The following is a 24,870-nucleotide window of genomic DNA, read 5'->3' as shown; positions in this document are numbered from 1 at the left end:
AGCCACATTCAGCACGTGTTACAACAGCGTGGCATTGTAAAAAAAGAGTGCGGGTACTTTCCTGGTCCCCCTGCAGTCCAGACCTGTGTCCCATCGAAAATGTGTGGCGCATTATGAAGCGTAAAATACGACAGCGGAGACCCCGGACTGTTGAACGACTGAAGCTCTACATAAAACAAGAATGGGAAAGAATTCCACTTTCAAAGCTTCAACAATTAGTTTCCTCAGTTCCCAATCGTTTATTGAGTATTGTTAAAAGAAAAGGTGATGTAACACAGTAGTGAACATGCCCTTTCCCAACTACTTTGGCACGTGTTGCAGCCATGAAATTCTAAGTTAATTATTATTTGCAAAAAAAAAAAAGTTTATGAGTTTGAACATCAAATATCTTGTCTTTATAGTGCATTCAATTGAATATGGGTTGAAAAGGATTTGCAAATCATTGTATTCCGTTTATATTTACATCTAACACAATTTCCCAACTCATATGGAAACGGGGTTTGTAAATAAGACTGACATCAATTTTAACCGTAATTAAAAAGTAATTGAAAGGTAGATAATTGATGAGCCTTTTGTCTGCTTTTGTGTATTTCCGCACTGTGCTGGGGACATTCAGGAGTGCAGTTGTCTGTGGTTACATGTCAATATTTAACTGATCCATGTTTTTTTTGTTTTTTTCACGTTTATTATTTTTATTTTATTTTATATATAATTTTTGTGGGTTACTTGTTTGAAGGATTAAAAAAGAACATTTGACATGTGTTTTTAAATTGTATTTCTGGACAGTGTATGTCAAAAATCCAATAAACAAATGTTTTAAAAAATGTAATAAAAATATGCACAAATGCAAGCAAATGATGACAACAAACTGCCGTAGATGTGAGTAAGCCCATCCGAGGGGTGTTGGCATAAACGGGTTCCACTGCTGTTACCATGTATGCCACATTGTAATCCATCATCTTTGGAATTGTAAGGATTACATCAATTTCTTATCCAAATATGGGGATTAGCTAGCGGACTGGCCTAATTCAACTAATCTTTAACAGTCTTAAAGCAACAAAGATGGGAATTACAACAACATTTTAAAGGAAGGAAAGTTGTGTATGCAATATTTTGTTTGCTAATTTCTACCTGCAGTACAATGGCGGCTAAGCAAGTAAAAGAAACAAAAATCCATTCATAAACTAAAGCTGATATAATTTATTTATATTCTATGGGGAGCTGCACACGGTTCGCAAATGTTTTACTTGGAGGTATCAGGGTTATTTTATGTTACATTAATGAGAACGTTAAGTTGAATATATTAGGTTTAGATCATCATGCACAATTAGGCATTGTGAGTTCACATTAAGCGCCTGATTTTGAGTTTTGTGTAGCATAAAGGATGAGCAATTTCCCACTCCTGACAGGTTCTACCATGATTTAGTTTTAAAATGGAATATCACATTTGAAGTGCTGATTAACCACATTTTTCCCCAGCATGTGAATTTTAAAGTTCACATGGCTTTTCTTGTATTAGCTTGACAGATTGCAAACACATTACTGCAAGCTCTTGGTGGAAAAGCTGCAATCAAGCTGTGGCTCTCAGTTGATCGATACTGTATGAGCACTTAAATGGTTCACTTTAACTTTCCATCACAGGGAGGACTGCTAAAAATTTTGGAGTAACTTCATGTTAAACTCCTTGGAATAAACATTAATTGCCACTTCTCAGATAATGCAAGTGCATCTCAATATGTTTCAATATATTTTTAAAGAAGCTGTTTGCAACTTGCTCTAAACCCAAAAATATAACAAGAATACCATCAGCTATGTTATGTTGCCATTAGTGGTTCTACAGAACATATATTTTTTCAAATGTCAAAATGTTTCACTATTACTAATTAAATTGAATACAAAGAAATTGGTTGGCGTTCATGGCTGTGACTCAGTGCTCTCTCATCCACACGTACACGCCCTGAGCGACTGCACATACACAAAAGCAGTCCAATAGAGGCAACTGACAATTTGTGGTCATGTTGTTGTTACGATAGCATATACATTCACTGGTAGCTAAACTTTGCCAAATTGCTATCATTAGCTGACAACACACAAAGCTATTGTCTGTGTGTGTGTGTTGAGTAAAAACCTAGTTTACATCATTACATGGTAGAAGGCAGCTGCATAAAAGTTGCAAACAGCACCTTAGAATTAATTGATTTCAGGAATTCAATTGAAATTAAAGCTGCAAGCAGCGTTGTTCGGGCCCGCGGATTTGGCAGGTGCTAGTCCTAAGTGTCCCAATACTTTTGTCTACTTTTAGTCTGAAGTGTCCCAAGACTTTTGTCTAGTGTACCTACCTTGTCTGCATTGTGTGGGCATGTTGGTTATTCCTGCTTTAGAGCAGCCATCTTAAAAAAACAGCACCGCAGCAGCATGAGTGCAGCGGGTCTTTGAAGGGTCATAAAATCAAAACCGGAGCACTTAATTAAAAAGCGCTTCTGTTGTTGTATTCACAAGGGTTCAATCTCTCTCCTGTGTTAGTTTGAAGGCGAAACGACAAACGCGCTCAGAGGAGTTTGTTTTTGAAGGAAGGTGACTGGTTTTTACAAAAAATTTATTTTGAAGGGGGAATAGCAAACTTCCTGTTGATTTTTGCTGGGGGTAGTCAATTTATGAAATGTAGGTCTAAGTGAGACCTACGGAGAGGTTTTTGTTTCATGTCTCTCCGACCTTCCCAGTGGGAGTTACAAGCAGTTTTGTAATTTTTTTCTTCCGAGGAGCAGGTTTTTATCAGTTTTATTCAAAAATTGCTGTAGAGCGCAATTTTTGAATTTTGGGTTAGGTTTTTTTGTTAGATCACAGTTTTTGCCAGTCCTGATGTGTGTGTTCAGTTCGGTGAGTTTTGAAGCATGTTAAGGGGGTGAAATTACAGCGCAAAGAGGCAAAAGTGACTGTTTTTAGTACTTTTTTGTCTTGAAGGGGGAATTGCCAACTTCCTGTTGATTTTAGCCCGAGGATGTAAAATTATGAGAACTAGGTCTAAGTCAGACCTACATAGAGGATTTTGTTTCATGTTTTTCCGACCTTCCTAGTGGGAGTTACAGGCAGTCTAGTTTTTTTTTTTCCTAGGGGGCGCTAGAGCGCAATTTTAATTTTTGGGGTTTGTTTTTTTTTATCAAAAGGCAATTTTCGCAGGTCCTGATGTGTGGGTCAAATTTGGTGAGTTTTGAAGCATGCTAAGTGGGTCAAATTAGTGTTCAAAGAGGCGGCGGTAGAATAAAGAAAGAATAAAGAATAATAAAACGGACGAATAACAATAGGTCCTTATGTCCCATTGCATAAGGACTCCCTGTGGGAGTCCTTTTGCAATGGGCCATTGCGGGCCCTAAAAATGAGACTATGGATTCACTACAAAGAGTGTAATATTTGAATAACATATATAATTAAATTTTGATGATTACAGCTAATAACAACACTTAATTCAGTATTCCAAAGCCTTATGTGATGATCTGTTGCTCGGATTGTGTTTTGTTTATGTTTAGGATTCCCTTAGTTCTGTTTTAGCACCCCTGTGTTTGTGTTCCTGGTTGCCATGGGTGCTGATTATGTTCACCTGCCTCTTGTTAGTGGTTGGAAAGCTCACCTGCTTCCAGTCACTAATCAGAGAGCTTTTTATTTCTGCCTCTCGCCACACTCGGCCTGGCTGTTTAGTCTGCGTCACACGATATCTTTGATTCTTGTTCCTGTGGTAAGTTTATCTTTAGCTTCCTGTGCCATCGGCACATTCCTATTTTTGTATTATTGCCTTGTCATGGTAATTAATCCTTTTCCTACCTGCATGCTGCTTCCGAACGTCCATCTGCATCTTGGGGAAACGTAGTAAGACATCGCCTTGAGACAGCATTAGCACCCCACCGACACCTACATTCAGGCAATTTTTTTTAAATTGTCATTTATAGTAGGTTTGTTTTTAAAGTAAGCCTGTGTCAGAAGTGGGAAGCGTGTGAGAGACATACCTGTCAACATTTGCATTTGAAAGTATTGAAAACTTCCTAAGAAAATAAGTAAAATAAACATTTTCATCACATATTGCCATGAGATAAGTAAATAAAATGGCCTCTTACGTGGACTTGAACCCATGTCCCTTGAATCACGACTTAGGCTTTGTTTACACTGCAGGACAATTCCGATATTTTGTCCCATAAGTGACCTGTATCTGATTTTTCATGTCAGTGTGAACAGTGAATATCCGGATGTTTCAAATCCGACCCAGGCCTCTTTCGTATGTGGATATAAATCAAATATCTACCCAATGCAACTACAGCCTGAACTCTCCGGTTGAGTTCATCCAACCAATACGTCATCCAAATGCGATAAGCGTCATAATTCTTCGCCAAAATAGACAGTTGCAAAATAAATAGTTGACAAATGAGCAGAAAAGAGGCAAGACAATAATTTGTTTTAGGCTGAGATAGGCTCCAGCGCCCCCCGTGACCCCGAAGGGAATAAGCGGTAGAAAATGGATGGATGGATGGAACTCAATCTTCCACCACCCCTGTCTCTGACTGCTTGCCCACACGCACTTCAGAGCAGACATCAAAATATACCACAAACTGCAAGAGCCAAAATGCCAACCATAGTTTTACATAAATTAGTTTTTATGAGCGTTAGAGCTGAGAAGCTCCATTCACATGCAGCACTGCTTACAGGAAGGGCTTAGGCTATTTTACAAAGTCTAAAGAGTTCATTGAACACTTCCTGATAAGGTTGCAAAGACACAGTCAGAGCCATTATACACGACAGAAAATCATACACACATCAAATTCAAAAGCTAAATTAACAGTTTAAACACGCTTGTGTAAAAAATATATTGTAGCTAAATGACTTGCGTTTAGTCAGTGAAGAACCACAGATGTCAGGAACCAGGCTGCTCATCATCTGTCATCATCAATCAAAAAAGAAAGCCCACCGACTTTTCTTTTTTGTACTTTTAATAAATATAAGCTACAGTTTTTAAGTTTGAAAAAACTCCACAATCTGAGTCAGCGCTTGCCGTTTGCCAAAGCACTGGAGAGAAGCACTGATGTATACAGGTAATCAAAGAATACAAACGATCATTTACCTTATTGCTTTTTTTTTTTTTAAATATATGTTTATATATAATTCTATATATTCATATTTTTCACATATGTAAATGTTTTTAAATACACATTAACATTAATCCAACACACTGTAGTTAACAGTTAAATGGGCCATTAACGAGACATGCTGAACTCGTTGCAACGTGCAGGGCAGAAGTTGCCTGTGTGCTCCACACCGCTGTGTGTACGCGTGAGGCTGATGCTGCACTGTGTGATAATCATTGCTACTCCAACCACACTAAGGAGATTACAGTAACACAACTTTTTATTTAACATCACTGTGCCATGGAAGTGAAAATGAAAATCATAACAAGCTCCGGGTATAAAACAGCTGCTACTATTAGCGGCACATTTGTTTTTACCTATTTCTTGACTACAGGTATTGCGATCAACCCTCATTTAAACTAAAAAGTATTCATGCACATGAATGCTGGAGTGGTCATTGATTCTGTGCTGTTACAAGATTTGGGAGGAGAAGAGGAGGTTATCCTTCCTGATGAGACGAAGACAATATTGTAAGGGAGAAATGCCTGAAAGACAACAGGGTTTAAAGAAAGACATGATCCCCATTCCATCTTGGCCTGAAAAATGTTTAAGACCCCTGGTCTAAAGTACACGTATTAATGATAAATATAGAAGAAAAAACTTCTATCTTTCTGCGATTAATTATGAGTAAATTTTGGACAAATTCTGTATACATATTTTAATCGTTTGACAGCACTGATTTTGATGAATATGAATTAATTGTATGCAACAGTTTGGAAATAACACTAATTCTGTTTTTATAATTTTTTTGTGGAAAAAATGATCCCTCTTCTGGGGCCTTCTTGTCTTGACATTGTTTCTCTGGATAGAAACACTTGCTCTGTACAGTTTGGTGATGGAGAATAAATAATAGATGTGTGTGTTTGTTGTTGTCAGGTGGTGTCCTTGTTGCTGTGTCAGGGAGCCGAACCCAATGCCCGAGACAACTGGAACTATACACCTTTACACGAGGCTGCCATCAAGGGCAAGATTGACGTGTGTATAGGTAAGAATAAGAAAATACACCTTTGGTTTACATAACATACTTAACAGAGTATGATGATTTAATTTGCGGTTTATTAAACTATGGCTAGCTTTTCAAACACATTCTGTGTTCTCAAAAGTGGATCATTATTTTCTAAATGCAAATGATCGTCGTCGTCACCTTCCTTGCTGTCAGCACCAATGCATTTTTTATTTGGTCAATAGCATCTGTAGACTGTCTGGCCCCGACTGTCTGCTGCTTAGCAGTCAGACTGTTTCACTGCTAAACTGGTTCACTTCCTAAGCCTTTAATTGCTGTATTTTTCCTGATTAAACTCGTGAAATTAAACAACTTTTGCAACATATTTTAATTTATTGAGATGCTCAAGTAAAAACAGTGTGTAAACGAGTGACTCACAATTCTAAATCGATTTACTTAAAGGGGACTTATTGTGCAAAACCAACTTTTCTACTTACTGGTACCTGTTTTTGTGTATTTGGGATCTGCATAAGTCACAAAAATTGTAATTCAAACCATTGAGGCATGACGGAGATATTACTACAACAATCTTGCCTTCCTTTTTACTTTCTCTAAACGATCCGTTCAGTATTTGACCGATTAGTGACGTTTTTCTAAGTGTATTATCAACATACTATATATGGTAGACATTTACCCAAAGACCTTTGCACAAGTCTGCCATTGTAGTCCGCCATTGTTATCAATAATTTTCTTCTTTTTCTCTATCCTATTGTTGTGGGGGGTGACTGGCTCGTACAGGCATCCTCTGCTGTTTCCATTTCTAATACAAAATAGTGTATAGTTTGAACTTACTTACAGTAGAGTCGATATGGAAGCGCTAAAAACTACAAACATGGCAGGCGGGGAGAAGACACAGTCAAAGTGGAGGCACGTAAATAAGACCGCCCACAAAAAGGCACATTCTGAAGAGACGATCAGAAAGCGGCATGAAGATGGTCTGTAAAACATAACCTATGCAAAGTTTTGACCGAAGAACCACCATTACCTGTTATGTAGACCACAAAGAAGTGTTTTAAATGTAAAATAAATTATAAAATGACCCCTTTAAAGCCCCACTTATGAACTTACAGTTTTGGTTGATTTTGGCGGCGAGTGGACCAAAGCGGTAGTGTTTTGCAAGAAGGAAGACCACATTTCCCATGAGGACTAGCGCATACAGCATCAAACTGACACTATAATACCACAATGATTCAGTCGATGGATATTCTCATTTATCCAGGTCATTGTAATCTCAGGGCATTCTATCGATCGCAACTGGACTGTTTAGTTTGTCTTGGAAGACGTTTCATCAGTTCATGCTCATAGACTTAGATTGGTCAGATCTAGTCTTAGACTTAGAATGGTCCGATCTAGTCTAGCGGCTGGTGCCAACCCCCTACTATTTATAGTCCAATACCATAATACCGTACCATAATTGTTTATGCTCCTTTGTGCCATTTGTTTACAACTGAATGGAATACTAACGTGGGTGATTCTGACTATTGGCATTGACAGTAAGTTGTTTGCATCTTAACAGTTGTTTTTCTCACAACGATAGGGCAAAACCATCCTTGCCCAGGCACACCCTCCTGGTATTAGAGTATAAATATTTGGGGTTTTGGCACCAGCCACTAGACTAGATCTGACCAGTCTAATTCTATGAGCATGAACTGATGAAGCCTACTCAGATGAGAGGTGAAATAATAATAATAATAATAACTGGGATTTATATAGCGCTTTTCTAAGTACCCAAAGTCGCTTTACATGTAGAACCCATCAATCATTCACACCTGGTGGTGGTAAGCTACTTTCATAGCCACAGCTGCCCTGGGGTAGACTGACGGAAGCGTGGCTGCAATTTGCGCCAACGGCCCCTCCGACCACCACCTCATTCAATTCACCGGTGTGAGTGGCACCGGGGGCAAAGGGTGAAGTGTCCCGCCCAAGGACACAACGGCAGCGATTTTTTTTTTTGGATGGTAAGAGGCGGGGAGCGAACCTGCAACCCTCAGGTTTCTGGCACGGTTGCTCTACCCACTACGCCATGCCGCCCCGAAATGTCTTCTAGGACAAACCAAACAGTTGAGTTGCGATCGATTGAATGCTCTGAGAGTATTACTGATCTTTCCACAGTAGGAACCTTCATATTTTACTCAAATTTTATATTTGTGGTTTGCATTCATCGCAGAGTTGTTTTCTTTTTACACTACTTTTGAGTTTGTTGCTTGGCTGTTCGAGTCAGTGTCAAACTGTGAGCGATCAAGCTGGTGGCTATTTATTGCTACCACGCAAATTTCCGATACCTAACATTAGCATTATCATTTTGATGTGAGCATCGAAAGTCACTTACTATTTTAGCAGGAACAGAGCTACGGCATCATAGGCCGAAAATCCCTCTCCATCATTTAGCTTACGCCAGTGAGTGTAAGCCGGGCCAATGTTGATCCTTGATTGTCCTTTTATACAGGTATAGCCTCCCCTTCTCGTTTTTTTGTCTCCACAGACAAAACTTTTCGTTTCCTTGGTTGTTTTGGTGCTTCTGCCATGATAGCAGTAATTGCATGTAGGCCTTCTTCTTCTTTTAGTTTTCTGGCGGAACGTCGGCGTTCGCATGTTCTAATGTAACATCTCTACCATACTGTGGCCCAGTTGAAAATCACTGCCTTCATGACCACGTGAAAAAATTAAAACCGCATGTGTAAAATAGGTCTATAAATGTTCTCATTCATCCAGTCATTGTAATCTCAGGGCATTCAACTGATTGCAACTGGACTGTTTGGATTGTCTTGGAAGATGTTTCGCCTCTTATCCGAACGGGCTTCATCAGTTCGTGCTCATAGACTTAGATTGGTCAGATTTGTGCTGGTTAAAAAATCTTCTGAGTTTCTCAGATAGACTCGATACATATGGAATGGCAATATGTTTGCGTCTGTCACCTTCACCTCATTCATTCTGTTCTTGTTATTTCTGGAACTGGATGCGACTAGCTGGGATAACCGCAGGTATTGAGGACTTCCCTCAAATGCCTATGTTCTTGCCCAGGAACACGCTCGTGGTTTTGGAGTATAAACATTTTGGGTTTTGGCACCAGCCGCTAGACTAGATCTGACCAATCTAAGTTTATGAGCACGGACTGATGAAGCCTACTCTGATGAAAGGCGAAACGTCTTCCAAGACAAACCAAACAGTCCAGTTGCGATCGATTGAATGCCCTGAGATTACATGTGTAAAATAGTGCAAACATTAGAACAACTATGTTTCATGTTATTATGGGGTATTTTGTGTAGAATTCCGAGGGAAAAAATTAAGCTGTCTCTCTCTTTCGTCTTCCCCAAGGTTCAAGGTTTTATTCGTCACATGCATACCACTCTCTGAGCTGCCACCTTACCGTGGTAGAGGAGTTTGCGTGTCCCAATGATCCTAGGAGCTATGTTGTCCGGGGGTTTCTATGCCCCCTGGTAGGGTCTCCCAAGGCAAACTGGTCCTAGGTGACGGATCAGACAAAGAGCAGCTCGAAGACCTCGATGAAGAACACAAACCAAGGACCCAGATTTCCCTCGCCCGGACGCGGGTCACCGGGGCCCCCCTCTGGAGCCAGGCCCGGAGGTGGGGCACGATGGCGAGCGCCTGGTGGCCGGGCCTGTCCCCATGGGGCCCGGCCGGGCACAGCCCAAAGAGGCAACGTGGGTCCCCCCTCCAATGGGCTCACCACCCATAGCAGGGGCCATAGAGGTCGGGTGCAGTGTGAGCTGGGCGGCAGCCGAGGGCAGGGCACTTGGCGGTCCGATCCTCGGCTACATAAGCTGGCTCTTGGGACGTGGAACGTCACTTCGCTGGGGGGGAAGGAGCCTGAGCTAGTGCGTGAGGTGGAGAAGTTCCGGCTAGATATAGTCGGACTCACTTCGACGCACAGCAAGGGCTCTGGAACCACTTCTCTTGAGAGGGGCTGGACTCTCTTCCACTCTGGCGTTGCCGGCAGTGAGAGGCGACGGGTTGGGGTGGCAATTCTTGTTGCCCCTCGGCTCAAAGCCTGCACGTTGGAGTTCAACCCGGTGGACGAGAGGGTTGCTTCCCTCCGCCTTCGGGTGGGGGGGACGGGTCCTGACTGTTGTTTGCGTTTACGCGCCAAACGGCAGCTCAGAGTACCCACCCTTTTTGGATTCACTCGAGGGAGTACTGGAGAGTGCTCCCCCGGGTGATTCCCTCGTTCTACTGGGGGACTTCAACGCTCATGTTGGCAGCGACAGTGAAACCTGGAGAGGTGTGATTGGGAAGAATGGCCGCCCGGATCTGAACCCGAGTGGTGTTCTGTTATTGGACTTTTGTGCTCGTCACAGATTGTCGATAACAAACACCATGTTCAAACATAAGGGTGTCCATATGTGCACTTGGCACCAGGACACCCTAGGCCGCAGTTCCATGATCGACTTTGTAGTTGTGTCATCGGATTAGCGGCCTCATGTTTTGGACACTCGGGTGAAGAGAGGGGCGGAGCTTTCTACCGATCACCACCTGGTGGTGAGTTGGCTGCGATGGTGGGGGAGGATGCCGGACAGACCTGGCAGGCCCAAACGCATTGTGAGGGTTTGCTGCGAACGCCTGGCAGAGTCTCCTGTCAGAGAGAGTTTCAATTCCCACCTCCGGAAGAACTTTGAACATGTCACGAGGGAGGTGCAGGTCATTGAGTCCGAGTGGACAATGTTCCGTACCTCTATTGTCGGGGCGGCCGATTGGAGCTGTGGCCGCAAGGTAGTTGGTGCCTGTCGTGGCGGTAATCCTAGAACCCGTTGGTGGACGCCGGCGGTGAGGGATGCCGTCAGGCTGAAGAAGGAGTCCTATCGGGTTCTTTTGGCTCATGGGACTCCTGAGGCAGCAGACAGGTACCAACAGGCCAAGCGGTGTGCGGCTTCAGCGGTCGCGGAGGCAAAAACTCGGACATGGGAGAAGTTCGGGGAGGCCATGGAAAAAGACTTCCGGACGGCTTCGAAGCAATTCTGGACCACCATCCGCCGCCTCAGGAAGGGGAAGCAGTGCAGTGTCAACACCGTGTATGGTGGGTATGGTGCTCTGCTGACCTCGACTGCGGATGTTGTGGATCGGTGGAGGGAATACTTCGAAGACCTCCTCAATCCTACCAGCACGTCTTCCTATGAGGAAACAGGGCCTGGGGAATCTGTGGTGGGCTCTCCTATTTCTGGGGCTGAGGTTGCCGAGGTAGTTAAAAAGCTCCTCGGTGGCAAGGCCCCGGGGGTGGATGAGATCCGCCCGGAGTTCCTTAAGGCTCTGGATGTTGTGGGGCTGTCTTGGTTGACAAGACTCTGCAACATCGCGTGGACATCGGGGGCGGTACCTCTGGATTGGCAGACCGGGGTGGTGGTTCCTCTCTTTAAAAAGGGGTACCGGAGGGTGTGTTCCAACTATTGTGGGATCACACTCCTCAGCCTTCCCGGTAAGGTCTATTCAGGTGTACTGGAGAGGAGGCTACGCCGGATAGTCGAACCTCGGATTCAGGAGGAACAGTGTGGTTTTCGTCCTGGTCGTGGAACTGTGGACCAGCTCTATACTCTCGGCAGGGTCCTTGAGGGTGCATGGGAGTTTGCCCAACCAGTCTACATGTGCTTTGTGGACTTGGAGAAGGCATTCGACCGTGTACCCCGGGAAGTCCTGTGGGGAGTGCTCAGAGAGTATGGGGTAACGGACTGTCTTATTGTGGCAGTTCGCTCCCTGTATAATCAGTGTCAGAGCTTGGTCCGCATTGCCGGCAGTAAGTCGGACACGTTTCCAGTGAGGGTTGGACTCCGCCAAGGCTGCCCTTTGTCACCGATTCTGTTTATAACCTTTATGGACAGAATTTCTAGGCGCAGTCAGGGCGTTGAGGGGATCTGGTTTGGTGGCTGCAGGATTAGGTCACTGCTATTTGCAGATGATGTGGTCCTGATGGCTTCCTCCGGCCAAGATCTTCAGCTCTCACTGGATCGGTTCGCAGCCGAGTGTGAAGCGACTGGGATGGGAATCAGCACCTACAAGTCCGAGTCCATGGTTCTCTCCCGGAAAAGGGTGGAGTGCCATCTCCGGGTTGGGGAGGAGATCTTGCCCCAAGTGGAGGAGTTCAAGTACCTCGGAGTCTTGTTCACGAGTGGGGGAAGAGTGGATCGTGAGATCGACAGGCGGATCGGTGCGGCGTCTTCAGTAATGCGGACGCTGTATCGATCCGTTGTGGTGAAGAAGGAGCTGAGCCGGAAGGCAAAGCTCTCGATTTACCGCTCGATCTACGTTCCCATCCTCACCTATGGTCATGAGCTTTGGGTCATGACCGAAAGGACAAGATCACGGGTACAAGCGGCCGAAATGAGTTTCCTCCGCCGAGTGGCGGGGCTCTCCCTTAGAGATAGGGTGAGAAGCTCTGTCATTCGGGGGGAGCTCAAAGTAAAGCCGCTGCTCCTCCACATCGAGAGGAGCCAGATGAGGTGGTTTGGGCATCTGGTCAGGATGCCACCCGAACGCCTCCCTAGGAAGGTGTTTCAGGCACGTCTGACCGGTAGGAGGCCACGGGGAAGACCCAGGACACGCTGGGAAGACTATCTCTCCCGGCTGGCCTGGGAACGCCTCGGGATCCCCCGGGAGGAGCTGGACGAAGTGGCTGGGGAGAGGGAAGTCTGGGCTTCCCTGCTTAACTGCCCCCGCGACCCGACCTCGGATAAGCGGAAGAAGATGGATGGATGGATGGATGGATGGATGGATGCAGAGTACACCACAGTGAAATGCTTTTTTCCATGCTCTTCAGATATTGCGTACAGTGGGATCCAAACACTAGTTGCTGAATCTAATACACTAAATACAAAAAATACAAACATTTGAATAGCTCTGATATACATTAATTACAAGACAATAAGTTGCACAATAAGTCCCAGTAGTTATGGTAGAAGTATCAGTACAAGTAAAAGTACAGTAGTCACATACAGTACCAGTGCAATGTCAAATAGTATAACAGTATATACAGTATACACAGTATATACAGTATAGGAAGTAATAAATATTAAGGTGTCTACAGTTATTTTGGCAGTTGAGTAGTGACAGTAGTATGAACAAAGGTAATGGAACAGTATGACTTCTTTATACTCTTGTTTTTACATTATTTACAGTCATTGAATGAAGAGTATTGTAGTCCGGTAATTACAGTGGTAAGTAAAGTGATTCTTGTGCGTGCGGTTTTGTGCAATTGTGATAAGTGTTAATCAGCGGTGCAGTTGAGCAGTCTGATGGCTTGGAGATAGAAGCTCCTCCTGAGTCTCTCCGTGTTGGCCATGAGACTCCGGTAGCGCTTGCCTGACTGAAGCAGTGAGAAGAGGCAGTTGCTTGGGTGACTAGAGTCCCTCACTATCCTCTTGGCCTTAGATCTACACCGCCTGGTGTAGATGTTGCAGATGGTTGGGAGCCCACCTCCGATGGTGCGCTCGGCTGATCTGGCCACTCTCTGCAGTCTGTTGCGGTCGTGTGCGGTGCTATTCGCAAACCAGGAGGTGATGTTTCCAGTCATGACACTATCTGTTGTGCATGAGTAGAAGTTTCTGAGGATCTTGTGGTTTAGCTTGAACATCCTGAGTCTCCTGAGGAAGTAGAGACGCTGTTGTGCCATTTTCACCACGTTGTGTATGTGTGTGGTCCAGGACAGGTCTTCTGATATTGTCACTCCGAGGTATTTGTAGTTGGTCACTCTCTTGACTGGCGTCCCGTCTATGCTGAGTGGACTGTAGTTCCTTGCCCCCCGTCTCCTAAAATCCACTATGATCTCCTTGGTCTTGCTGACGTTCAGGGCGAGGTAGTTCTCCTGACACCACAGTGCCAGGTTCTTCACTTCACTTAGGTAGGCCGTCTCATCGTTACCGGAGATCAGGCCCACCACAGCTGTGTCGTCAGCAAATTTAACAATGGAGTTGGTGGTGTTTTAGCCACACAGTCATGTGTGTAGAGTGACTAGAGGAGGGGGCTCAGAACACAGCCCTGAGCGGCACCGGTGTTGAGGATGATGGGTGATGAGGTGCAGTTCCCTGCTCTCACCACGTGTGGTCTGCCTGTCAGGAAATCCAGGTTTCTTTGGAACAGGGACAATGGTGGATTTTTTCAGACAGGTGGGGATGACGGACTGTTCAAGGGACAGATTGAATATGTCTGTGAATACCGGTGCCAGTTGGTCAGCACAGACTTTTAGGACGCACAAATCAAATACTGCATACAACTTAGATGTTCTTAATTTGCCATTAAACCAATGTGAGGATTTTCTCTGAAAGCTGAAAATCAGACCTCATTAATCAGTATTTATGTGCATTCAGCTCTAAAACAAACATGCACATTAAAAAACCATTAGGTATTTAAAGGGGAACATTATCACAATTTCAGAAGGGTTAAAACCATTAAAAATCAGTTCCCAGTGGCTTATTTTATTTTTCGATGTTTTTTTCAAAATTTTACCCATCACGCAATATCCCTAAAAAAAGCTTCAAAGTGCCTGATTTTAACCATCGTTATATACACCCGACCATTTTCCTGTGATGTCACACAGTGATGCCAATACAAACAAACAGCAAGGCATTAGCTCGGATTCAGACTCGGATTTCAGCGGCTTAACACTGTCTGATAAGATAATTACTAACAACTATGAACTAGGTTTACAGCATATGAAATACATTTGGCAACAACATGCACTTTGAGAGTGCAGACAGCCCATTTCAGGCGCGCTAAGAACATATATTTTTCCACGATTTCAGCACTCAGGTTAATCATACCTAAATAGACACAAAATACTGCATTACACAAGACTACCTCGAATGATTGAAAAAAATAAATGTTTTTAAGCTAAATTATTGGTAAACACAGTTTATGTATAATAATTTACGTAAAACCGCGAGTAAAACGTTTTCATCAATTAATATATTCTGTAGACATACCCTCATCCGCTCTCTTTACCTGAAAGCTGATCTGTCCAGTTTTGGAGTTGATGTCAGCAGGCCAGGGAAGCTAGGGTCGATATTCTTCTCTTGATCATCTTCGGTGGCATAAGGGACGGTGTGAGCCAAGACATCCAGCTCGCTCGTCTGCGGGAACAAACTGGCGCCATTGCTTGCCGTGCTACCGAGGTCCGTTGTCCCTGAATAGCTCACACACTACGGCAGATTCAATGGGGGTCTGGCGGCAGATTTCTTTGACTTTATCGTTGGAAATGCATCTGCTTTGAGTGTCGCAGGATATCCACTAAGGCTGCAGCTAACGATTATTTTTCTATCGATTAATCTATAGATTATTTTTTCGATTAATCGGTTAATCTATAGATTAGTTTTTCGATTAATCTATAGATTATTTTTCCTTTTACCGATTATTTTTTTAATTTAAAATGAAGATGAAAAAATAAATGTTGGCCAGTTTTTTCAAAAGGCATGACTTTTATTTACAAAAAAAATAGTATGGCCACTCAGTCAACATTGACAACAACATGACAAAATATTCTGTAACAATGTAAACATTTAAAACTTTTAACATTTAACAAAATTAAAAGTAGCTTATTTGCTTTTTAATGTGCAAATATAAAAGTAAACATCCAGTGCAAATCTTAATATTCTGCAATAGTATGAGCATTTCTAAAGTAAAAGTATTGCTTATTTTGCTTTAAAATGTGCAAAAATAAAGATAAACATCCAATACAAAAAAGTGCAAAAGGAAATATTCTGTAACAGTGTAAACATTTCAACAAAAGTAAAAGTATTGCTTATTTTGCTTAATAACTTCAACAATGATAGTATGATTAAAGTGAAAGTTAATTGTTGGTTTGTACATAGTATATGTAACTGTTAATGTTGTAAAAGGTATTTGCACAACTAGTTAACGTTAGCGTTAAAGAGGAGCGCGTCTTTGTAAACACTGAACAGGCACGCCAAACGCGCCTCTCAGAGCGAAACAGTGTTTTAGTTTATGAATTTACAACGCAGATACAAATGACACATTCATGTTTTTGTGTAATGATGACAACGTATACTCACGCGGACGATTGACTAGTTGATGGTGATGGCAAGAACGCTGTCGGGTGTTTTCTTTTCAAATGTTCCTTCATAGCCGTTGTGCTGCTATGATAGCATACCTGCCAACTTTTGAAATCAGAAAAACCTAGTAGCCAGGGTCCAGGGGCCGCAGGCCTCGGTAAGTCCAGGACAAAGTCCTGGTGGGGGGTTCAGGCTTCGCCCCCCGACGCAAAATGATTATTAGCATTCAGACAGGTTAAAATGTTGCTAAAACCATCACTTTTCTATCAGTCACAGTGACTTTTCAAAACAAAAATATTACAGCAAAAATCATATGGGTTGATTGACATGTTTATTCTGTAAGCTAACTTCAATAGTTTGAAATTATTTTGACAGTTAATGCCAGTTATCCTGTCAACCTTTCACAAGACTTCAATTTGTTAATTGAAAGTATAAACAGTATAAACACTTTTTACAGTAAACAAATGGTAAAACAGTACTAAACAATTCCATTAAAAAAGAAATTGGTGTCATTATTAACTTTCTGTCCAAGCTTGTATAATCTACTGCCTTGTTCAATTGTAAAAAATATTCTGCGCCTAAAATTCACATTTCTATCACAATTATCATACTGTAAACATGGTAAGCTAACTTCATTAAAATTAATAGTCCTGTCAATAGCATGGAATTACAATTCAAATGTAGTTTTTTTGTAAGCCTTTCAAAAGAATTCAAAATATGAAAAATTAATGAAAATGAATTTAAGCCATCAGACACTTGAAAAGTGGCACATCACATCTCTAATGTAATCATTTTAACTTTTCAACAGAAATAGCACTGCAAAAATATTAAGGACATACTTCTGTATTTTGGTAGTTATGCTGTCAACATTTAACAAGATTTCTTCAACTTGGACTTGAAAGCATAAATAGTATAAACACTTTTAACAGTATAACAGTACTAAACAATTCCAATAGATAACATTGGTGTCATTACCTTTTTGTGGCTAAAATCCGAAAAACATTGAAAGTTTTCCACTTGTATCGCTAGCAACGGCATTAGACTTGTGTTTTTTTGTCCCAACGTGGTCTTTTACATCGCTATTTCCTCCGTGTCCGATCGAAAAATCTTGTCTGCACAAGGTGCAATTCGCGTAGTTTTCACCCTTTTTGGAACGGATAATTATTCCCGGATAGGCTTTTGAATATTCTTCACGGAATGACTGCAGTTTTCTTTTCGGTTTAAGACTCGTTTGCGATTTTTGTCCGGCTGATTCCATGATCGTTCGCTCGTTTGGAAACAATGCCTCATGCTTGGCAGCGGTGCTATAAATAGCCTCGTGCATTTAAAAAAATTTTTTTTTTTTAATTAATGAAAAACCTTATTTTTTATCACTGCAACCGTAACCCGGACTAGGTTGATGAAAACCGTACTAATTACGGGAAAACCGGAGTAGTTGGCAGGTATGTGATAGGCCATTTCCGCTCGACACAGTGTGCATACAACAACTGTCAAGTGTTTTGCTTTTTTCGCTGTGCTTATCCCACACTTGAAGGGATGTACCAATGCTGAATGTGGCTTCTGGATTTCACTCAAAAGACCAGACCGTAGTTACTTATTCCTTTTATTTTCCTTTAGTTTGCAACAGTTTTTCCAACGAAGAAACAGCTTTTTTTTTTTTCTTTAGTCTTTTTAGCAGTCTTTAGCAGTGTTAGTAGACTTTAGTTTCTTTAGCTGTCATTAGCTGTCTTTAGTAGCCTTTAGTAGCCTTTAGCTTCTTTAGTAGGTGAAAAACCTTTAAGGACAAAACACCACAAGATAAACATGCTGTAAAAAATCAATCAATTATCAATACCATAATTTACAATTATTAATTAGGCTATCAAACTCTTAACCATTAAACAAGTGCAAGAAAATGGACACATCTTTTCCCTTTAAGTTGAAACAGATTTTAAATAAATTGTCTCAACATAAATGCACCAAGATACATATAAAATACATTTAAACCCAGAAACACAATAGATAAATGCAGCAGAAAACCCAATATGCAAATACATAAATACCTAACCAATTAACCACCTATTTAGATACATATTTAAAATCCATATTCAATATAAATATATTATTAATTTAGCAGTGAAACACTCAATCTTAAACGCTGTCTACTGGTAGAAAAATGCCCCTTTTTCTATTGCCTCACCAGCAGCCAACACAGTTAAATCCAACACTTGAAGTTGAGTGACTTCACCCTCCTGATGAAGCAAACTGCTACAACATTTATCAAACTAAGCAAAGAATATCAACAGTTACATAACACACTGTGTGTATTTAGCCTCCAGACTAAGCACGCTACATGCACACAAGTCCCCCCCCATCTCACCAGCGCAACAAGTGCGCCACACCCACGAAGAGAAATATTAAATCTTACATACTTTTGGCACAACTCTTGGTTATCTGTAATGAACTAAACCTTTTTCCACTCTGCGCTGGCGTCTTTTGTACTCCTTGATTCGACACAGCGGTCTAATTACTGGGGTCGTGCCCCAACAGATAAGACGGGAGCGGCCCGCGTTATACCTGCGCGTGAACGTAAACTGATCGGCTCTGATCATATAAGCCGACTGGCCGAAATAATGCCGAATTATATACATTTCCTGGGGTTGCCTAGGTGAATAGGGATGCGGATGTGCTCTAAGATAAAATATAATTTTATTAAGTGGGGTTTGGCTGGTTGCTAAACAGCCACGGTTGTGAGCTCGCGCGTCAGCTGACGAGACAGCTGTTCGCCGCTACAACATTATTAGGCCGTTTATTGAAATACTCCCACACTTTTGACGACTTTTGGCGTGCTTTTTTCCCCTCGCTCGCACCGCTCGCATTGTCTGCTTTGCGCTCCGCCATGACAGCAGTGTGACGTAAATATGCGTATTTACGTAACCGATGACGTCGACTATGTCGACGCGTCGTTTCAGCCTTAATGTCCACACATTCTTGCCATCTCTGTCGTAGCATAGCTTTCGTCGGTAAAGTGTGCGGAACAAACGACTGACCATTTCGTCGGCTTTCCCCACAGCCTCGTATTTTGAACAAATTTCGTCCAATTTCTTGCCACTTTCGCATCTTTGGGCCACTGGTGCAACTTGAATCCGTCCCTGTTCGTGTTGTTACACCCTCTGACAACACACCGACGAAAGTGAGAAAATGGCGGATTGTGACGTCATCGCTCCGAGAGCGAATAATAGAAAGGCGTTTAATTCGCCAAAATTCACCCATTTAGAGTTCGGAAATCGGTTAAAAAAATATATGGTCTTTTTTTCTGCAACATCAAGGTATATATTGACGCTTACATAGGTCTGGTGATAATGTTCCCCTTTAATAACCATTATTTCAAAGCATTTGAAATAAAACATGACTGAATACTGAATTTTCGCTTTGCTTTTCACTGCACTCACATCCAGCCAATGGAGGCATGTAAAACACACATCATACGATCTTCTTAGCCTTTTTTTTATTGGGTGGAGCTGTTGCTTGTATGTCTCGGTGCCAAGTTAAGAGATTTGGTAGCTGAATGGCAGCCAAATGGACTGTGTATCTTTTGATGGACCGCCTGTCCTCTTCTCTGTGGTTCAGACAAGTTCAGTGTAGAATTAATCACCTGTTTTAGCCCAGCATCTCATCAGGCGCAAGGTCAGATTGGCAGAGAAAGATGTTTTAAAACCTCTTAATATTTAGGATCAAAAATATAAAGTTCTCGATCATAATGTGTCCCAAAATAGTCTTTGTTGTTGCTAATGAATTATGCTGTGAGTAGTAGGTTTGTTGTTGTTAAAGGAAAAAGCAAACGTTATGTCTGTGAAATTAATGCGCCGGGTTATGCTTAAAATGGCCAAAATAAGAACATTTTACATGTTATGAATGTTCCTTTTACATACATACCCCGTTTCCATATGAGTTGGGAAATTGTGTTAGATGTAAATATAAACGGAATACAATGATTTGCAAATCATTTTCAACCCATATTCAGTTGAATATGCTACAAAGACAACATATTTGATGTTTAAATTGATAAAAAAAAATTTTTTTGCAAATAATCATGAACTTTAGAATTTGATGCCAGCAACACGTGACAAAGAAGTTGGGAAAGGTGGCAATAAATACTGATAAAGTTGAGGAATGCTCATCAACCACTTATTTGGAACATCCCACAGGTGTGCAGGCTAATTGGGAACAGGTGGGTGCCATGATTGGGTATAAAACCAGCTTCCCAAAAAATGCTCAGTCTTTCACAAGAAAGGATGGGGCGAGGTACACCCACGTAAGCGGCATGGCCGGAAACCAACATTGAATGACCGTGATCTTCGATCCCTCAGACGGCACTGTATCAAAAACCGACATCAATCTCTAAAGGATATCACCAAATGGGCTCAGGAACACTTCAGAAAACCACTGTCACTAAATACAGTTCGTCGCTACATCTGTAAGTGCAAGTTAAAGCTCTACTATGCAAAGCGAAAGCCATTTATCAACAACATCCAGAAACACCGCCGGCTTCTCTGGGCCCGAGATCATCTAAGATGGACTCATGAAAAGTGGAAAAGTGTTCTGTGGTCTGACGAGTTCATATTTCAAATTGTTTTTGGAAATATTCGACATCGTGTCATCCAGACCAAAGGGGAAGCAAACCATCCAGACTGTCGTCGACGCAAAGTTCAAAAGCCAGCATCTGTGATGGTATGGGGGTGCATTAGTGCCCAAGGCATGGGTAACTTACACATCTGTGAAGGCACCATTAATGCTGAAAGGTACATATAGGTTTTGGAACAACATATGCTGCCATCTATGCGCTGTCTATTTCATGGACACCCCTGCTTATTTCAGCAAGACAATGAATGCCAAGCCACATTCAGCACATGTTACAACAGCGTGGCTTCGTAAACAAAGAGTGCGGGTACTTTCCTGGCTCGCCTGCAGTCCAGACCTGTCTCCCATCGAAAATGTGTGGCGCATTATGAAGCATAAAATACGACAGTGGAGACCCCGGACTGTTGAACGACTGAAGCTCTACATAACAAGAATGGGAAAGAATTCCACTTTCAAAGCTTCAACAATTAGTTTCCTCAGTTCCCAATCGTTTATTGAGTGTTGTTAAAAGAAAAGGTGATGTAACACACTGGTGAACATGCCCTTTCCCAACTACTTTGGCACGTGTTGCAGCCATGAAATTCTAAGTTAATTATTATTTGCAAAAAAAAAATAAAGTTTATGAGTCTGAACATCAAATATCTTGTCTTTGTAGTGCATTCAATTGAATATGGGTTGAAAAGGATTTACAAATCATTGTATTCCGTTTATATTTACATCTAACACAATTTCCCAACTCATATGTATATATAATGTATATTGATGGAGGTGTTTAGATGTTTTTTAGAGCACTGTAAAGGCGTAATAGAGCGACTCCCATTTAATCCATTCTTGGCTGATTTTTTTTCTAACATTTATTTACGATTTTGAATGTATATAAAAAAAACATTCAGTATGTGTTCTTGTCTTACATAGGGATTGGGAATGATAGACAACATTCCAAAAAAAAGTGCCGTTCCCCTTTAAGGGAGCCTGATGGTTGCTATGTTTTTGAGCAGAGACGACTTGAGGCTGTTTAGAAGTAAAAAGAAAGATATGAGGGGCCGTTAGGGACATTATTCAGAATTACTTCTTACATACACTACTGAAATGCTCTCACACAAACAACTGAAATCTTTTTCTTTTATACACACTACTGAAACACTCTTATAAACACTACTGAAATGCTCTTACATACACAACTGAAATGCTTTCACATAAACAACTGAAATCTTTTTCTTTTATACACACTACTGAAACCCTCTTATAAACACTACTGAAACACTCTTATAAACACTACTGAAACGCTCTTATAAACACTACTGAAATGCTCTTACATACACTCTTATAAACACTACTGAAACACTCTTACATACACTACTGAAACACTCTTATAAACACTACTGAAACACTCTTATAAACACTACTGAAACACTCTTATAAACACTACTGAAACACTCTTATAAACACTACTGAAATGTTTTTGTCTCACGCACACACACGCACACACCTGGAATTATTTTTCACTAGTATGTATAAACGGATTTCACCTGTGTGTGTGTGTGTGTGTGCTTTTTACACGTGCGTGTGAGAGACAACAATTTCAGTAGTATGTGTGCAAAGATTTCAGTTATATGTATGAGCGCATCTTACCAGTGTGTATGCAAGCATCTTACTAGTGTGTGTGAGCGATGTTGCATTCCGGTTCCGGTCACCAATAATCCCCGCCCCTTTTCAGACAAGTTTTTTTTTTTTTTTTTAAAGCCAAGTTGTGGACAAAATGTCTGCGGACAAGTAGCTTAACCGAGGTGGGAGCTCCACTTCATAATTTGAGGGCTTCAGCTGAGAATATAAGAACACTTTCAATGCAACAAGGGTCGGACTGCCGCCGTGCAGGACGCGGCACCTGAGCGGCCACACAGGTGCCTTTCTCCTCCCGACAGCCAAGCAGCCTGGAGCAAATGTTACCTTGCGAGTTTACGCTGCAGCATCATCAAGTGCAACGTTTCAGTTCATGGACATCGAAGCAAGAGGAGGAAAAGGTAATTAGACATTATTTATTTCTAAATGATTGTAGAATCACACGAAATGTAAGGCGACATGGCATTGTAGTGAGCTACAATGGTAACATGTCGAAATGTGAGTCACGTCGTGGTACGTCAGTAGCTGATCAAATACTAATGATAATGGATTACATTTATTTAGCGCTTTTCTATCGACTTGATAAGGGGTCCCCAAACTACGGCCCGCGGGCCGGTTACTGCTTGCCAAAGTCCAACATCCGGTTCGCTGGAGAAAAAAAATGTTGTATTATTATTTTCAATCTGTCTTTTCTAATCCATATTTTGGTGTCCCCTAGCCGCTCAGGCTAATCATATTGTCTAAAAATGCATTTCCCTGTATGACTTATATCGTCTTAGCTGTTTTCATGTGATCTGATTGTTACATTCTTATTTCAGAGTCACCACGCAGCTGCATGACCATTTCAACAAAGACGGAATAAACAACCTCTGGATTCATGGAACTTCTCTGCACACAAATATATTAATTGGAATATTCAATAAATTTCACATAGAAACATTGTGATTATTATTTTCAACAGTGTGTTGAAATCAACCTTTTTTGGCTCAGAAAGGTTCCTTATGTCTTATTATTCATATGCTTTCAATACTTGTCGGTGTGTAATTCCAGACATAGATGTAAACATTAATGAGACAACAATGAACATTTTTCAACAAGTGAACCCACTTGAAAATGATGGCAACTATGGAATAGACATTTTCACTTCAATTCTGCACTTTATTCAGTGAACATGGGAATTATAAGGTTTGTTAAAATGTTTTCTTCACTTGTGCAGTGTATTCTGCAAATTAACATTTTGTTTAAACATTTTGTAAAAAATAAATAAATAAGGAACCTGTTATACGGACCTGTATGAAGTTGCCCACTTTATTATTGCAAATATCAAAATAACACTGCAATATGTTTGTGCTGTGAACATTTATGTTTCTACCGTTGAGGTTTTTAAGTTATTTTAAAATACAGCCCCCATTATCACACACACTTTGTCAAAATCTCCCCAAACGTTTGTGATACACAATGTTTTTGTTTGTGATTATTGTATTTAGGTTTGGGGCTAGGTGTAAATATTAACACATTAACTTAAACTATAATTTTGGACCCAAACAATATTCCGCACAAACAATTGGGACAAGTGTGGGAAGATTTTGAGGAGGTGGGGGGGCTGGATGACATCACCAGTCAGAAAATCTATTTTGGAATAACAACAAACTTAACAGCACAAACACTTTTTTTTTTTTACAGCACAAACCAATGGCAGTGTTGTTTTAATATTTGCAATGGTAAGGGGTTTGTGCAATAAACTTAAGCCAGGTGTCATACAAGGCATATGTTCAGCTTATTTGTTTACATTTTAGCTGTCCAAACAAGTATATGTTAAAAGACAGTTTGGCAAGAATATAAAATGTGCCGTCAAAATAAATGTAAACATCCATGCCCATCCATCCATCCATTTTCTACCGCTTATTCCCTTCGGGGTCGCGGGGGGCGCTGGAACCTATCTCAGCTACAATCGGGCGGAAGGCGGGGTACACCCTGGACAAGTCTCCACCTCATCGCAGTAAACATCCATGCATCCATCCATTTTCTATCGCTTGTCCCTTTTTTGGGGTCGCGGGAGGTGCTGGAGCGTATCTCAGCTGCATTGGGGCGGAAGGAACTACACCCTGGACAAGTCACCACCTCATCACAGGGCCAAAACAGATAGACAGACAACATTCACACTCACATTCACACACTAGGGCCAATTTAGTGTTGCCAATCAACCTATCCCCAGGTGCATGTCTTTGGAGGTGGGAGGAAGCCCACGCAGTCACGGGGAGAAACTCCACACAGAAAAGATCCCGAGCCCGGGACTGAACCCAGGACTACCGTATTTTTCGGAGTATAAGTCGCACTGGCGTGGCGCTGTTGGGAGAGTGGCCGTGCCAGCAACCTGAGGGTTCCTGGTTCAATCCCCACCTTCTACCAACCTTGTCACGTCCGTTGTGTCCTTGAGCAAGACACTTCA

General features: G+C 41.7%; 1 protein-coding gene and 1 long non-coding RNA gene across 2 annotated transcripts in view; both read left to right on the top strand.

The window, feature by feature from the left end:
• LOC133574480 (poly [ADP-ribose] polymerase tankyrase-1-like) overlaps nt 1–24,870 on the top strand; it is a 309,074-nt gene that overhangs the window by 19,459 nt on the left and 264,745 nt on the right. Inside the window, exon 3 of the mRNA XM_061926639.2 lies at nt 6,045–6,153. Within this exon, the coding sequence (XP_061782623.1) occupies nt 6,045–6,153 (109 nt within the window). The remainder of the gene's footprint in view (nt 1–6,044; nt 6,154–24,870) is intronic.
• Nucleotides 22,339–23,358, top strand: LOC133574483 (uncharacterized). Its single transcript, XR_009811405.2, has 2 exons — nt 22,339–22,822; nt 23,240–23,358. It is a non-coding gene; the product is annotated as an uncharacterized lncRNA (long non-coding RNA).

The sequence above is a fragment of the Nerophis lumbriciformis genome, linkage group LG32 (genome assembly GCF_033978685.3).
Source record: "Nerophis lumbriciformis linkage group LG32, RoL_Nlum_v2.1, whole genome shotgun sequence".
Lineage (NCBI taxonomy): Eukaryota > Metazoa > Chordata > Actinopteri > Syngnathiformes > Syngnathidae > Nerophis > Nerophis lumbriciformis.
Note: the sequence above shows the minus strand (reverse complement) of the source record. Positions and strands in the feature narration are given on the sequence as shown.